The 18,495-nt window shown below is 35.0% G+C and overlaps 1 protein-coding gene across 1 annotated transcript in view; it reads right to left on the reverse strand.

The window, feature by feature from the left end:
• Nucleotides 1-13,185: 13,185 nt before the first annotated feature.
• Nucleotides 13,186-18,495, reverse strand: part of LOC139987186 (uncharacterized) — a 74,457-nt gene continuing 69,147 nt past the window's right edge. Inside the window, exon 5 of the mRNA XM_072003155.1 lies at nucleotides 13,186-16,422. Coding sequence (XP_071859256.1) covers nucleotides 16,172-16,422 — 251 coding nt within the window. The 3' untranslated portion in view covers nucleotides 13,186-16,171. The remainder of the gene's footprint in view (nucleotides 16,423-18,495) is intronic.

The raw sequence follows: 18,495 nt of genomic DNA on the forward strand, positions 1-18,495 counted from the left end.
CAGAGGTTATCAGTGGCTGCATATTTATACCATTCCAACGCGATATGATAGATTATTATGTGAAAACAATTTGCAAAAACAGAGTTATACGAGATAAAGATGGCTTAGCGTAACTATTAATAATTAATCTTGCCCGAATATAATTTTTCAATAATAGAAGGCTTGTCAATTACGTCACTGTAATGCAAAACTTCATTTGTTGATCCACAGTAATACGTATTAGGTTGTAACACATGGAATATCTGTTTAATGTTTCCAAAGTCAGGAAAGGAAGATCGATCGTAGCAAAACGTATGTATATCATTTGTCTAAACCGCGGTTTGCATAAAATTAAATTTCAATCTACGCTCTTTGAGTTAATTTTTCATTCCTCGGGTCTCTTTTCTTTAATCACCCTGTAGAATAACCTCGATCCCATAGCTGACAATTAACCAGTTCGTCATTGAGCCCGTTTAGAACAAGGCAAATAACTCGAGATTCGTTCTCTCTCGTTGTCGTCGATAACGCAGGAAATTTTCGACGATCACGGCACGATATCTCGCTTTTCATATCATTACGCTTTGTACAACGTACCCATCGTTCTTCAAAACTGCGTACTTAAGAAATAACCGGAGAAGGTAGTCTTCCATTCTGGAAGAAATGCATTTCAGCGTAGAATACGATTTACTGGTCGTAAAACACTTGATTTAAAGCAGCAGCTGCTACGCGAATCTTTTTGTTTTGAAGCATTATTTAAAATGAAAATGAGTCACTGTTCGAGTGATCCAGGAAGATTTTCTATACTGTGCTTTTATGTACTCTTCGTTGATTCTTCTGGGATTTTCTTCGTTGCAAAGAAGCAGAAAAAACAATGCGTAAGACGAAGCTTATTGTGTTACGAAAAGTTAATACAGATTTTAGAAATTACCAAGTATATATTTACTGGTAGTTATTTATGCAATGAAACGACAGCTGATTATTTATAACTAAGCAGAGATTTGTATCATTTTTTGTTTATGAAAGGAATCAGTTGCGAAAAATTATCGAAGAAATCACGATTTTCTTTGATGCGTTATCTGTAATAGAAACGTTACTATTTATTGATTAATCAGATCTTATTTCCAAGTAGATTTATCAAAGGAATGAATAATATACTTTGAAAATTTATCTGGGAGATCAAGATTCTCTTCGTAGAGTTATTTTCATGTCGAAAATATTGTATTCTTATAATTAATCCAAGATTTTACTATCATTTATCTTTGTAAGATAAATCAACAATGAATTTAAAAAAATTACTTTTAATTTCGAAATTAATGACAAATTTCGGATTATCCGCGCGCTAAAATTCGAATTATCTTTCACATTATGTAAAAAACAATTGCTTATGATTAATCAAAATTTATTACTAGTTTATACGAAAGAAATAAAGATTCTAGGAGTTTTGTAGAAAAATATTTGAAACTTAATTCTTCGAGTTATCGCCACGATAGGATCTACGTGCCATTTTCAGTGGTGGTGAAAAATGATGTTACGTCAATGTTGACTAAAAGAATATAAGCTATTTCAATATACTAATACATAAGGCCAACATCGTGTTTGCTTGAAACGTTCAAGCAAGATTCGAATGGCCCCCTGAAGTATTACATGATCTTTGAACTAACGTAAAACTACCGATAAGATAGCAACAAACGTGACTGGGCTATGTAACTAATTTTAATTTTGTTTCTAGTTTTCGTCGAATAAAGCAAACAACTAACAGGATCTTGAACATTAAGTAAATTAAACTGAAATTTGAAACTGCAGCAGATGTTAAAATCTTTCCTTGTTCTGTGCAAAAAAGCCACTAAAGCGTGTAATTACCAAAGGAAATAGCATAAAACGACAGATAAAGGTGACGTAATGGCGAATGCATTTAATTTGATCGTAAGAGTTGCATGAAAATGTACAACGTACCATCTATATTATTATTTAAAATAAGCAAGACGTATATTATAGGCGATTTGCGTAATAAAAGTTGGAATTGAAATTATTGCGTTCGATCGCTACTTATATTCAGAACAGTCAAAGGGCAAAATGAATATCATCGAAAATATTTATAATCTCTCGGCCCATAAATCGCATTAAATCGCAATTAAATGGAAATAACGACGACAAAGTAAGCATCGTATATTCGAATGGGAATCTGTTCTCGCAAATCTATCTGTTTTTCCCTCGTTTATTCGGCCAACGCTCGTTCCTGCCAACTTTTCACCCGAACAATCTCCCGGAAGCAGTTCTTAGTCCATCGAAAGAACGAGTTTTACCTACCTTTCCCAAGTCCTACACAGTAGATTCTTTAAGAAGACGCACTGTTCGAGACCTTTTGCCATTCCTTTTTTTTACTCGGGGGTATTTTTGCTTGAGCTGAGCCATCAGTTGTCGAAGTTCGGTTAGAAGCGATGGGACATTTAAAACGTAGTTGATTTAAAAAAGTTTCGAATAGAGTTTAAAGTTTGTTAATGGTACGATTAGAAATGAATAATTCGACTTTTCATTTGCAAGTTATTCTTTATGTCGTAATAACATAAACTTGAAATGAGGACGAACCTCGGAAACTAAGAGTTAATAATAGTATAATTAAAAATGATAAGGGTTGAATGTCAGTAATAAAATAATTAAAAATGAGGGATTGGTATATAGATGACTTTTGAAAATTTCTCCAACAGTGATCGAATCTTATTAATTGTACAGTTAATTACGAATAATTCAAACATTGTATTCTGTAGATCTCTTGATACATTTATGCGAATGAATTTTGAAAATCTTCAAATGAAGAGATTAAAGGTTAATAATAGTACGATCAAAGCTGAGAAATTGAATATTCCATTCTGGATATTTTCCATACGAATTTTCTTTTTTACAAATGAATTTCGGCATTTCCTCAGTAATGATTCCCAATGGTAACGACGTAATTAATGATGCAGAGGTGGTATTTTTAATCCGAGTATATTTCATACAAAATAAAAAATCTAGAAAACGAATGGATACGAATTTCCGGATACTAAACAAAATTACGAAAAATGAAGAATAAAAATGTCTATTCTACGTATTTTGTGTGTAACACGCCAGGAAATTAATTATCTCGAAAATATAACAAATTTCATATCTAAAAGACGATAGCGCTTTAATATTGTGAATAAAATTGAAGGGTTCGCAACAATAAGAAAACAGCTCAAATATTTAAATTGCATCTATTGAAAGAGGAAAAGAAGTGTAGACTTTATATTCAAAGGTTTTATATTCGAAAGCGTTAAAGTTTATTACTACGAATACCGATTGATTATGAACTTATACGACTTTCAAATGCTGTGATGCGACTTTTCTGGATTTTAAATTGCAATTTTTTAGATCCTTCGAATTACTTTTTTTACATTATTAATTAAGTAAGCAATATTAATTATTAAATGATATCGTTCAAATAAAGTGGAACTATCTTCTTATTGCAACAGCGCCTTTAAATTACGATAGAGGGTGAAAATAGAAAGTAGAGGATTTACACAAATTCATAGTCACTTTAATTAAATATATCTATGTACATTATAGGTACATCATAATACATTCACCATATGACGACTGTACAGCTTAGTAGCACTTTCAATACTGTTCACAAAAATACATCGCATATAAACGAGCAATTGGTTTATACGCAAGGTCGGCCCAGGACTTGCGACCACATGGAGCGCTTTCATGGCAGGCTCCCACATGGAGCCTCTCTCTCTCTCTCTCTCTCTCTCTCTCTCTCTCTCTCTCTCTCTCGCTTTTTCTCTCTCTCTCTTTCTCTCTCTCCCTCTCAAACACGGACTTTATGTACAAAAAAGATTTTCAGCTCAAGTCGCAGGTCGGGCCAAAAAAGGAAGGAACGTGCCACGAGAAAGTACGGTCTTTCACCAGGAGCCGAAACTGTTCACGACGATGCTGCTCTGAAATGACTTTATCAAAGTTTTCTTTGGAATTGTTGCCACGAACCGAACAATGTTATATAGATATGGAAGTTGCGGAAAGAATTCATCAGAAATGAAGTAAAGTTCTCTCGTAGGAAACTTTGCTTTCGAGATATCCAATTTTCGAAATTTATAGATTGTTCGTAACTTTAGTCGATGCATGTATAATGATCGAGAAGGATGGTTTTATAAGGAAAATCAATAAAAAAGATTATAATACGACTCTTGAAGAGACAAATTTGATATTGACGTTGGTAATTTAAAAATTAATTTATAATATACGATTACTATAACCTACCATTAAAAATACTGCCATTTGTTGGTAAAGATACTAAACGCTATGTTTTTCATTGAAGCAGAAGGATCTTTAAGTGGATGGCAACAAGAGTTTAAATTAAATTAAAATTAAAAAAATATATCGATAATGTTAACAACGTTTGCAGCGTGTTTTAAATAATTTTCATAGTCAATTCATAGTCAATTTACCAAAAATCTGAATCTTCTATGAGAAAATCTTGCACTACATTTCCGATTCACTTTCCCATGAAAAATCGATACACACAGTCGCAGATCCGAAAACTGTTAAAAACACATCGACATTTTTAATATCATTTTTAACAGATCGAATCTCCATGGGAGATTGACTGTGTGACAAGCACTAAGTAACATCGATCTATGCGGTTGAAACATACTCGATCGACACGGAAATCGTTTTTAAAAATAGTCACGAGGAGCGGAATCGCAACTTTCAACCCCCGGATCCGGAAGTAATATCAACAAACAGCCGCGGCTGCCCGAGTGGGCTGCGGATTTATCTTAAGTACCATCAAGAAACACGAGATATTGACACTTTTGATACCGATGATATTTATACAATTACATAGAGTTGTGGTGCAATGAATCCGGCCTTTAGCTGTCGCGACGAGAACGTGTCGGTTCCGTGACTTCAGGGATCGAATCTTACTCGCGATATATTCTCATCATATTCATTAGACTATGATTACAGAGGATACATGGTTCTATGAACTGTCGTTCTGACGAAACGTTCGACAACCGAAATGCATACGCTCGGAAATAGATTGCGGACATTTGTGCAAATCTATATTTTTGTAGGTACATAATTAAAAACGAGTAGAACTTGAACGGAGATTTATTTTCCCTACCACGTGTTATAACGAATATTTTATTTTAAACGTTTTATATATTTCTGCTAATTATTTGTATTTCAGCATTCTGGAAATTTCTATATTTCCTCAAGTTGCCGTAAGAATTTGTACAGAGAACGCATCTGTCGCAATCATAGTGCTATTTCCAAACGCAAACATGGAGCCGCGAAATTTTGCCTACGAAATGTGCTGAACCGACTTCCGTTCTTCACTCGCGTTATCACAATTTGTTATAATCCAATCTCTCTTTCTCTCTTCTGTCTCTTTCGCTCTCGCATTCTCTCGTTCTCGCGCTGTGTCACAATGTGCTTCAGGAGAGTTGTATGCGTTTGCAATTCACGGTTACTATGTACAGAAACGATTTTTTCATCCTTCTTATATTTTTTGTTTTTTTTTTTTGTTTTTTGTTTTTGTTTTTCGCGAAACAACTTAAGGAACATTTGGTATCGAGAGCAATAATTCGGTCGGATGGCGACGGCCTGTCGCGAGAAATCGAACCTCCTCTTCTTTTAAACGACCGCGTTTAATCGTGTAGGAACGTGTCTCTCTCTTTCACATGCGCCAAAAACTGCGTTTCGTATCTCGTTGTCAATGGCGTGCACAACGAGTGTACGAAACACTCGTAGCTGATCGAGACACCGGTGAAATGGAATTCCAAGTGTTTAAAACATTGCCACCGTATGGAAGAGAATGAATTTTCTGGTATTGGAGGATCTGAACTGTGCCATGGTGGCCGGCTGAAAGTTTCAGGGTGGGTTGCTTGTCTGAAGAAAACCGAGCTTTTTATTTTAGAAGAGTGTTTGTAACACTGTATTCAACATTATTTCAATAAAATTTTGTTCCAGTTTTACTTAATCAACTGTGAATGTTTATGCAAAATCGTGTTTTTACTCCAAGAGCAAATGGAATCTAAATACTACAGCAAGTATTTTATTTTTATATATGTGCTACATTTTTTATTAGTTCTGTGTATATATATACACTTAATATTTTGTATTAGTGATTGCAAAAGGTATTCGCCCACCAGAGTATTTATTATATCATACATTAATTTATTAGGTCCAAGTATATTACATTTTGTATCGCTTAGTAGTATTTTCATATGACGAAAAATTAGATATCAGTTTGGAAATGAAATGTAGATTCTAAGAGAAAGGTGCTTTATCGGAAAATAGAAATATTTTAAGTTGTGCAGATTTGTGTACATTTAAAATTCACACAAATGTATAAACCTTATTATTAATTAATTATTTAAATATTCGGAATATTTTCGTCTTTATTGTGTTTTATGATGTTATTAAACTGAATAAAGTTTGTTTAATATTCTTTCGAACTGTCTGTTAATGATCGAAAGTTATAGATATTCTAACGATTACTTGTCACTAGTTAAAAAGAAATTTTATATCGAACATTTTATCGTATAAACAAAGTATATTTTAAAGGAAAGAAGGTGCATCGAAAACAATTGAAAAGTATTCACAGGAAATTGGAAATGTTTTATGTTTAATGGAGCAACAACGTTATTCAGGCGAACGACTCTTTGACCATTTGAAACGGTGAATAAAACTCATTCTAATATTTATTATTGTTTGCTTAATGTCGATCGTTATTTAATTCAGGCTTTTCATAAGAAATGGTCGGAAGGTGAAGCTGCAATTTTAATAATTTAAAATCCCGGTACCCCGTTTCCCGTGAAAACATTTAAAAACTTTGTACGCTTGTCTCTGAATGAACCATTTAATAGATTTATGAATATCTATATGAAAAATGGAGAAGCCACGGTCTTGTCAGAAAATATGAAACGTGCAAAAATGAAAGATTGATACGTAGAATCAGTTTTACAATAATGAAAATCAACATAACCATTCAATTGAAAAAAGTTTAACGAATAAATATAAATTTATGCAATATTTCTTATCCAAGGCGTGGCAGGACGTTTCGGATACGGAAGTAAGTAAAAAATGTGGAATACGTCCTTTTCGTTCAAAGAGGCCTGTTCGAGAATTATTCTTCTTTATATATATATATTATAAAATATATATATATTATATATTATAAAATATATATATATTTATATATATTTTATAAAGGAGAGTTCAAACGAAAATATGTTTTATTTTACATTTTTTATTTATTTCTTTATATTGCCGCTATGCGTCTTGCCACTCCCTGTATACTTTAAAAAATGCTTGCTAAGTCTCAGATCCTTTCTTCGTTTCATATTTAGAATTCATTCAGTAAATTTAAACTTTTCGTAAATGCATAAACATGTGTAAATAAAATTGAATTCTTAAACTATGGGAACACGATCATATGTTATATATGATGATTAAAAAATACATGTAATTTAATATAAATAGAAAACTTGATTTTACCTCTGCAGCTTCTTACCGGTGTCGCTAGAATTATTTTTAATTTTGTAAAAAAAAAAAAAAAAAAGAGGAAGAAAACGCATACGAGATTTATTTGATATTCGTTTCTACTAGGATTAGTGTGTGCGTAGAAATATATCGTGAATAGATAGATGCCACAGGCATCGGCATCGATGGAAAACGTTTATAATGCGTTACAAATACTGGATTGGTGAATTTCTGAAAGCATCCCGTCATGTGCATGGCGTGTATGCGTTGATGGAAATCTGACGTGAGTCAAAAATCAAAATACGTCTGGTGTCAATACTATTAAATCTCTCTGCTAGAAAAACTGAAATTTAAAATTGAAGCAACACAAAGAATACTCTGTTGAATATTGAAACGCGGCTACCAATTTGTCAATGTTCTTCCTACAAAAAGGAAAATGAAAAATAAATATTAATTTTAGAATGCAAACGTTTTAACGTACAAGAAAATTCGTATCAATATTTTTTTTTATTTAATTACTGTCTAATCTATCTTGTTACATTCATCCGAAAACCGATGAATGTTCAGTGTTCTTCTCAAGGACAGCCTCTTTTCTAAAAAATGTTACACAACCTCTCAACGGTATTTTTGATTTTTTAATTTCTTTAAAGGCATGTGCGTTTCTTAAGTTTTTGCAATTTGTAAATTTGCAAAAATGTGTTTTTCATAATTCGAATATATATAAATAATTCGAAATATAAATGAATTAATTCTATTTCGAGTATACACTTGATAAATATTTATCGTGATTTTCGATAATCAGATGATTATCGCACGTAAAACTGAACGTGTTAATGAAAATTATGCAAATGATAAAGCAAATGATAATGAAAATAAATAATACAAATAATATTACAAAATTAGCAAATTCTTTATAACAATAACAATTCATTAATTTTGTAAAAATACAAACAGTCAAGAAATTCTAATATCTACAGATTTCCGTCTCTTCTATCAACGTATTCTTGCAATAAAATTACTAAAAACTTTTACAAAATTTAATTCATTTCTGGAAGACGGCTTATTTGGAATCGGCGATACGATCAAATGCTATCGAGAAGTAGGGATGAACGTCAAATTCTAATTACAATTCTAGAGTTACTAAAAATTTTCCTATATTTGAGACAAGAGAATCGTTTCAGAAATATCATCAAGCAGAAATCGCTTGAAAATCTATTCGCGCAGATCTATTCACTTTGGTACGGGAAAACTTTGCTTCGGAAGTTTCGAATATTTTTAATTCAGAACAGCTTTCCACCCATTAAAGATCCAACGAAAAAATTGTCGCCGGAATTTTAAAAACAATACAACGAGAAACAATCGATCATCAACGAGAGTCACGTATTTTCGACGAGGGGGAGGCGATTGTCAACTTTGTCGCGAGTAGGGTATAAAAGGAAAAATCAGGAAAAAAAAAAATCGTTGGAACAAAGTTTTAATTTAGTTGTCAGCGTCTGATTGTTCGGAAATTTCGCGTGTCAAGAAAAATTCTCAGTTTAATTGGGGCTGAAATTCAAATTCAGTGCTCTCCCCTTTCGCGTTTCAACGATGAATCTTTTATTAAAAATATGACAATTATTGGGTAACTTTACTTTTAAGAGGATAAAAGGGTTCGATTATGAATTACGTCTAGGAAGACTGGCGCAGGAATAAATAGCAAAAGACTTGACAAAGGGTGAGGGTAGATGAATTTGTAGCTGGAATAAAGAGACGAAGCAGGATTCCGAGGATAAAGGGAACTTTTTTATCACGAACATCTTGGATTCTGTTAATAACAAATACCTGAGAAAGTTATTAAGAAAAAAAGGATAATAATAAATAATAATACGATAAAAAATACTAAAATTGGCTTGTTTGAGGGGCAAAGTAACATGCCCCTTGGAAGGAATAATGCTCAATTACTTTTATGAATTTTCCTCGGACGAATTAATCGTAATAAAGTGGAATTCCTTTTACTTGCGAGTTGATCCTCTTCGTTTCTATTAAAATATATCCCGTTTAATTTCATTCTCAACCTATATCGAATCTTTATTATTTACTCTACATTTCGAAACTTTATGAAAATAGCTTTGTATCACGAAAATAACCTTATAACTTACAAATTTTATAACTTTATGAAAAGATATGACTGTTTGAAGTTTTCTCTGTAAAATTCATTTCGCGCAGTGAGATCTGAACTTTCTATTAGAAAAATTTTCTTTGTAGCAGTACTCTCTGATAAACGTCACATTTCTTATCGAGATCTCAATAGAAAAGATGAGTCTACTTAAAAATGCTAAGTTTTTACTAATTCTAAATTTAAGAAAAATGTAAAAGTGTCCTAAAGCTGATATTATTATACTTCGTGAGAATATTTAATGTCGCTATCAATCATCTTCGGAGACAGCTACGAATTCAGATTAAACTTGAAGAATTCAAACGTAGATTATCATTATTGCACGTATTTTCCATTATAAAGCATAATAAATATAAAAATATCGTAAAATTGCAATACACGTGGCGAAATGAAGGTGGTAGAAACTACGAAACTTTAAATTACTATTTTATTACCTCGTAGTAAAAGGTAACGTGTAAAACTTTAATAAAACGCCGGCTTTTGAAAGAAAACCGACTTTGAGAAAGTGAAACGAACTGATCTATTAGTTTCTAATTCGAAAATATGTATAAGTTCATGTTCTAAAATCAGTTTGCTCTTCAAACGTGATAATACCAGTATCATCGATCATCATCTTATCACTTTTTAATTAAAAAGTGTTTACAGAAAGACATCGGGGTCTTGAAATTTTGAAACTTCCAGGGATCGAGCTCCAACCAATCCATCAATTTCTAGTTCAAAACAAGTACAACTTTCTAAAACTAAACTGATCCTCATGTGATGTTTATGTCGATATTAGTAAAACTGCGAACTTTAACCCGACGGAAAGCTGATGCCGAGCTTCAGAAATTACATACAAATAATAAAATAAATAAATAATAATTATTAATGAAAGTAGATTCAAAAAATTATTTTTCTTTAGCTTCGTGATACATTTTTGTTTGTAAAATGTTATTTTGATTTGTAGGTTTTTTTTCTTTTTTTATTTCAAATTTCATACATTTAAGTATGCGTTTTTATGAAATTAGTGCATGCTATACCTCATTTAGAGTCATTTATTTTTACTTTGCATTTATCAGAGCTAATCCATCAATTTTATCTCAAAATACATTTCGTATAGGTTCTATTACAAGTCACAAGAAAATGTTTCATTTAAGAGAAAGCACTTTACGACCCACGATTCGTAATCACATTTTCTTTCATTCGAATGTATAATTCGTGCTTCTAAAGTTCGAGCTTACCATCTTTCAATGCTCTTTGTGGACATTACATAACAGAATAGTTAAAAGACGCAAAATGGGTCCTGTTTCTATTTAAAGTCGCTGAAGTTGTCTTATGTTTTCATAATAACGAGCAATCTTTCAAATTAAAACTGATTGACGAATACTGGTATGAATATTTTTTTTATAAATATCGCAATTTGAACTTGAAAAATATTAATATAAATAAGACTTCTACAAAATCAAATCAATCTGTAATCCACAGATGCTGATATCATATCTCGAGACGATATCCCAACACTAGGACGAAAAATGTTAATATAAACATTAGGAAACAATAATATCAATTCCATAAATCCTATAAGTAGACCTCGTTACTTTAAAATCGTCATTAATTACTAGTATTTCGTTGATTACTAATAACAATATCCAAAACTTTCGTAATAAAAATTATTTACAAATTAATGTTAATATCGGCGATAATTAAATTCTAGAAAAATTCAAATCGATATCAAAGACAATTTAAAACCACCATCAAATCTACATCACGATACGTACGATCTTGAAATCACACGTAGGTTTATGATTTCAAGACTCAGAATAATTTACACGTATCGATATCAATAATTATTCAACTTTAAGGAGGAAGAAATGTAAATGTAAATCGCGTGTAATACGCAAGAAATAAAAAAAGAAAACGAATCGACAGAAAAATCCATCGACGTGTAATCTCGAAGGATATAAACGTAATGCATCTGGAAATTGTTGAAACTTTACCTAGTTGTTGGAGCGTTGAAACTCGGTTCTTCAGTTACTCCGTTGTCTACGGTAGTCATGGGACGAAATAGGGATATTTGCTTCTCGACACCTTTCTTCGTGGTATCGATCGAGGAACGGTCGATAAATCCGGGGCAGTCAAACACTGTCTTTGCTCGAACTCGCGATTTCAGACGCGCCAGGCCGCCGACACGTGGATGTGTACACGTATATATCTATCTACCTATCTATATATAGTTCCATATTTATATTTATACGTTATAGGTAATGTGTGTTCGTGTCCTGTTCTATGTGTACGCCTTTCTGTCTCAGTGTACGTGTACCGTATGCATGTATACTCTACTTCCATTTTGGTCGTGTGCACGAGTTCCACTCGACGATACCGCGTCCATCCAACGAACGTCACAACCTTCTATTTTTGTCATTGCGATGACAGCTCGTCTCGATCACAATTCTATTTTTTTTTTCTTTTTTTTTTTTTTTTTTTTGCATTTACAGTGATCGTAAAGCACAGGGCGGAACGATTTCGATCAGCTGGCCACGTCGTCGAAACGAGGAACTCCGAATCGAGCGCTTATCGCGGACTCGGAAGCGGAAGTAACCACGCGACAACGTGTATACTAAGCACTCGGATGATTCCAGAATAGTTCTTGAGGGTAGTTATATTTCACCTTCACAACGGAGCTAAATTTGAGAATAAATATAACGAGAGTCTCCGTACAGTGGAATTCCATTTATCTAAGTCCGTCAACGAAGAAATAGTTTGTTATACGAGCTGTCTAGAAGCGAAACCGATCAACTGTTCGTTCCACAATTTCGTTAGCCAGGATCTTTCTCAGGAACAGGTTGTTTACTTTCATAAATCTGTTTATCAAGGAAACAATATCAAGGAAACAATAATAAGTTCGTAATTTCTCTACTTTCCTATTTATGTAGTTGATCGACGTAACTTCTGAATGGCTCGTACGTAGGAGAAATTCTAAATAAATAAATCAATTTTTTTTAGAAGAACTTTTCGTGTAGTATTTCAAAAGTGACGTGGTTCTATGAATTAGTTAAAAATGATCTAGTAAACATATAACGTTGGAAAATAGAAAATAGATTCTACGAGATAATAGTCAAATGTTACGTTTGTAATGTTCCACTGTTAGCCTCTGAATTTCCTCTTTGACGGTTTTCACGTTTTCCTAATACAGGACAAAATTATTCCGAGTTATGACATTTTTGAAATACATGTGCGTTATACAGTGACTACAAAAATTATTTGCATATTTCTTATTATAGCATTTACCTACTAATTAATTAGGTCCAAGTATTATTTATTAATAGTATCTTCATACGACGAAAAAAGATTGATACTATTAATTGCAGTACTTTCGTGCGACTGTAAAAATCGATACCTCGTTAAAGAATAAAGATATGTGCAAATACTTTTTGTAATTCGATACGATAATAACGTATAAATATAACAGAATCGATCCAGCCTTCGTCGTTCAAAGTTCATACAAGTTCAATCGAAACGATTTCTGGATTTAGTTTAATTGACTAATAATCAGATTAGAGAATTAATTAGATCTAAAATTTCGTTTAATTAATTAATAAATAGAGTTCTACTGTATCATACATAAAAACAAAAGGAGCTAAGTATACGCGGTGACGTACGTGGCTTCCGCTTCGACTGCCACTTGAAACATTATCGACGTTTCCGTTCCGCGCGCTTCGTAGAAACACGTTTTCTCTGCCAAATCACAACACGCAATACGCAAAAGTAAAAGCTTAACTTATCGGCCCTTAATACGGTATCACATAAGTTTCCACGCTGACTTGACTCGAGCTTCACTCGACCCTCTACGAGTTAACTTAGGAACCACACGCTCGAAGATCCTTACACCGACGAGAGACTTGTGTGTATTTGTGTTTGTTTTTCTTCGTTTTTAGGTACTTTAACGAGCCTCGACAACGATTACTTTAATAGACGAAGAGTATTGGTCCAAAGAGAAATGTAATTACACGTATCGACGGAGAGGACAACGAGGTCGATTCGAGAACAACTATCGACGAACAAGTATAAGAATCCTCGTCAAAATCCATATTTTCTAGAGTTTGACGAAAAGAAATCCGAACAGGATATCGCCTCGAATACACACCCGTTCCTCTCCAAATTATGTACAGCTCCGTATTGTTGCTCAGGGACATCGCACACACGTATGCGAATACTGTCGACACCTAACAACACTCGAGAAGAGATATCTTTTCTCTTCTCTCGTCTGTAAATTTGCTTCTGTCGTTTGATTGTAGAACCGAGCTGTCTCGTGCCAGCTCAAAACGAAACGAACAACATTAAGATACACGTAACAGCGATTAAACGGACCGCAATCATAATTCGTAGTACCCTTTGAGTTTTCGGTGTTCATTAATCACAGCGCGCGTTTCAGCCTTCCATTGCGTAAAGAATTAGACCGTTTAATTTTCAAGCTCGTTGGACATTTATTTGTCACATCTATCCTCTTTCTCTTCTACTTTTATTCTCTTTTGTTGTTGTTTTTTGTTTTTACAGACACTCTCTATCGAAATCGTTGATCTTTCGTAGATCTAAATGTCTCGTAGATCCTTTGCTCGTCGATCTTTCGCTCCGTCTTCGAACGATCGTACGATACGATGAACGTTCCAAAGTTAGGGGTATCGACGCAGAAGTTGAAGAGGAAAGAGAAGGAGGATCGAACGCGACTAAGAGAATCAAAAACGGTGGGGAAACAAAAGTGATCGATCGACGATCGATCGATCCACGCGCGACCACCGTCCAGTCCAACCGAGCCAGTCTACAGAAACTTCGTTTACTATTTACACGAATCCTAGCGAGTTTCGGTGTCTCCCGATTTGTACGATCGTCTACACGCGAAGAGGTACAATCGATACCACTCAAGAAACGAGAATAACACCGCACCGTTTTGTCCCAGAGGAGACCATTCGAAACGCTATCATCGATCGATTGTCCTCGCAAAAATTCGGACTCCGTGCCAGCTTCCATCAGTGCGTTTTCTTCTTTCTTCTTCTTTCCGGTTATTCCGCTTCTTTTCTTTTATTTTTCTTTTTTTTTGGTTTCTCTTGGTTTGATCGTTCTTCGTCCAAGTTCAGCCTCCTCTTCGGTTATACGCGATCACGCCGACGATCGGAGAGACGTCGCAGTGAGAAGTTGACGAAACGTTCAACATACCTATTAGAAATCATTCGTTGCATGAATTTACCCCGCGAACTGCGTCTTTCTTTATGCCTTTTCGTAAGAAACTGTCCCCAACGTGAACCTAAATATCTCGAAGGAAAACTGGTTTGAGATGTCCAGACACTCGACTATGCTATTTTCTCTTTGTGGAAAATTGAAATCTTGAATCACTCGTCTTGATAGAAGGTTCGATCAATTCGAGTATTCGGGAAACCTTCGCGAGCTTGCCAAGAGCCTAAAATCGACTAAAATTATCTTTAAACACCCGAGGCTTCTTGAACATTTTTGGAGCTTTGAGTTGCTGAAGTGCCTCGAAGGAAGCGCAGCGTGGAAATTCTAAACGGTAGAAAAAACCAGCGATGGAACGAAATGAATCAGTTTAATTTAACGCTTTAAGTTTGTTGAAATGTTGTTCCAACTAAATATATTTCACTTTGCAATTCAATTTTTTTTTTTCTAAGTTAAAATCACGATACCTTTTTAACGTTAACTTTTTCGTGAAGCTTCTATATGCGACTCTATTTACAGATAAAACGATATCTCGGTATAAATGCATCAAGTTCATGATCAATTTCCACTCGATCTCTAAATTTCCAAACGACACGCGTTCCAATAAATTCTTCAAACATTTACTACAAGTATATACCTCGTCCCATCACTGATAATATTTAGACACGCGACGAACGAGCTAAATACTAAAGAGTAATAGCAGGAATTTGGTAGTCGAATATCGTTGCATAGCCATCCACTCGACGGTTCTACCATTTCAAGCCCCCTCGAACCAACTCTCGAACTCTCCATCTCGTGGTCTTGAAACGCGAGAATCCTCCGAATAGCATTACCACTCATCCTTGCGTGAAAATCTTCCCCTCTCTCCATAACTTCGAAATATATATACCTCGTGCCACTATCGTCGTGTTTATATTCGAAAACTCGTACTTCGCTTCGAAGCCTTCAGAACTCCAAGAACCCGTCAAGGTGCCATTACCGACACTCAACGGCAATAATACGCGAATTACATGGGAAAAAGTAAACGTCAAACGTGGAAAATATCAAAGCAATCGTACTAGAACGAACCACGAATTTTTCCAAACGAAGGACATTTCGATTCTCTTCGAGGAAAATCGGAGAGACAAAAAATGGGAAAAGATCGGTCGAAGGTCTGGTTTAAAAGTGCTGTATACGTTCTCCGCGTAGATAAGGGTTCAAAAGTCGAGCGTCAACGCTCGGTCAGGGCAGCCCGAATCCGAAGAAAGGCGCGATGGGCCTGTCGTCGAAGAGACGAGGAGGCGGAAGTGGCGGTGGCCTCTTCCTTCGCGGGGCAATCAGCGTCCTCTATAAGGACCCTTTGGCGAACACTATCTCCCTGTGCTTGGTGCGTATGTGCGAGCGGAGGGTGTCGATCCTGCTGTATGTAGCCGGGCAATACGGGCACAAGGACCTTTGGGCGGTGTGTATGTGGAAGTGGTGCCAACGGTTGGTCACCTGTTTGCCGCAGGCTCGGCATCTCCACAGCGCCGGCGAGCCGAGCGACACGGCGAACATCTCGTGATAAGAAAGACCGACCGGCACGTTGGGCACCATACCTGAAAACCCAACACGCCGTCATTTCGATTTTACTTCCTTTCTAACCATCTGCTTCTCTATCTTTTTTTTTTTTTTTTTGTTTTTGATTCTTGATAGTTTTGATTTTTTTTTTTTTTATTCTTTCGTTACTTGTTTGAGCGTTTGATGTGTATGTATTTCTGTCTGCTTGCTCGCTCTCGATAGTTCGCGAAGTAGGCGAAGAATTTTTGGAAATATAAGTTTAATACTTTGACTGTTATGTAAGATATACTTGCAAGGTATACAGAACGCCTTGCATAATGTAGCGTGTGCTATCAATTAGAGGATAATCCGTGTGCATGTGAAAAGACAAGACAGCGTAGAATTTGTTCTATGTTCTTTTGATAGAATAGGTTGCAAATATTCTATTGTTGGTTTATCTGTCTCGGTGCGCGCCCCTTTTATTTAACTGATCACCTACTGTCGTGCGAATTACAATAACGAGCTACTAACGACTCGGTTCGACATGTTTAAAGGCATTTCGACTTTTTAAAGAATTAGCGCGTAACATCTTTTCGTGTAATATGGAAACGTATAACAGAACAGTCAAGGTGTTAAAGGTAGGTTTCCGGTCAGTTTTCGGACGAAAAGCTGATAAAATTCTCGTTTGAACGTCGATCTTCTAACTTGAATTCTTGCAGCCCTTAAAATTATCAGTGCTTGCTAAAACAGGCACTGTTCCCGGAAGAAAACTTGGTCTCTTATAACGTGTAACAAGGTATAACAACTGTAGAGTTTACAAATTTTGGTCATTTAGAACCATTTGTCAACGAGAAACCCAATTAGAACGTTCCAAGCTTCAGGTTTCTAAGCTTATAATGACAATAATAAAGGCAGGAAGAAGCTTCCTAATCAAGCTCACGAAATTCACCGAGTTAACCAATGTGATAACATCACATTTACGATAGAAATTTGTCTACAAGCGAAGGGAAGAATTTTACCATCTACATCTTTGTATTATCGAGAGGGCAAGTGACAATGGTTCACGAATTTATATGAACACTTACCATGGAAAACATTTATGCTTGCGTATGTTACACGAAACGTTTTCAAATTTTATTAGTAACGATACACGACTATCACGACTATATCGGTAACATTTAAAGTCAACCAAAAAATATATACAGAAATTACGCACCTCTTATTGCAAACATATATTTAGTAAAAACTTAATATACAGTATGAATAAACACACTACAAATATTGTTAATATGGTCCCACCGAATATTGCGATATAATTGTCCGTTTAAATGTAATTTTGCCATCTCTACGAAATATATACACTAGTCGCTTAATTTACGGAGTATCCGCTCCACGTGGAATAAAATTCGCGTAAAGTCTGCCAGTACAAAAGAAACACTTATTTATTTCAAATAGCTTAACAAAAAAAAAAAAAAAAGAAAGAAATAATGATGTTTCCGGCTGCGTGAATTAAAGGCGCGCGTAAAATCTACCGCAAAAATTATGTTATAATTTACCGCGTAAAAAAAGTGCCGCATAAACTGAGAGACCAGTGTATACCAAATATCTTATGATTTCTTTATTTCCAAATTTATGTCAAACTTTTGCCAGTATAATTACAACAGCCGAGTCTGGTAACGTAACGGCGTTAAGAAAATTTCCAAATTTCAAAATGTTTCGCATAACGGATACGATATACTCATAAAAGTTTTTCTACAAAAGTTCAAATACATTCGTAAGCCTGTGTATGATACAGATACGCAGCGTAGGTGTGTGAAAGCGGGCAATGTGTACATGGAAGCAGCAAACAAAGAGGCTCTCAACTCTCAACACTTCATTCACGCGCGTACAAGCGTCATCCCTCTCGCAGCATCTCTCCAGGATACAGAAGCCTCGGCAAACGTGCCGAGATGGGATACTCACGTTTCATAGCGACGCAACCATAGACACAGTCGGTGAGGAAAAATGCTCGAACGTTTGCCGATATTATCGAGGGATTACCTGAGAACGATGCCCTGCTTCCGTACGCCTGTAATCCTTCTGGCGAGCACGTGGCAAAGTTATGATTGCGCTAGACGATGATCGATACCGAA

The sequence above is a fragment of the Bombus fervidus genome, chromosome 5 (assembly GCF_041682495.2).
Source record: "Bombus fervidus isolate BK054 chromosome 5, iyBomFerv1, whole genome shotgun sequence".
Classification (NCBI taxonomy): Eukaryota; Metazoa; Arthropoda; class Insecta; order Hymenoptera; family Apidae; genus Bombus; species Bombus fervidus.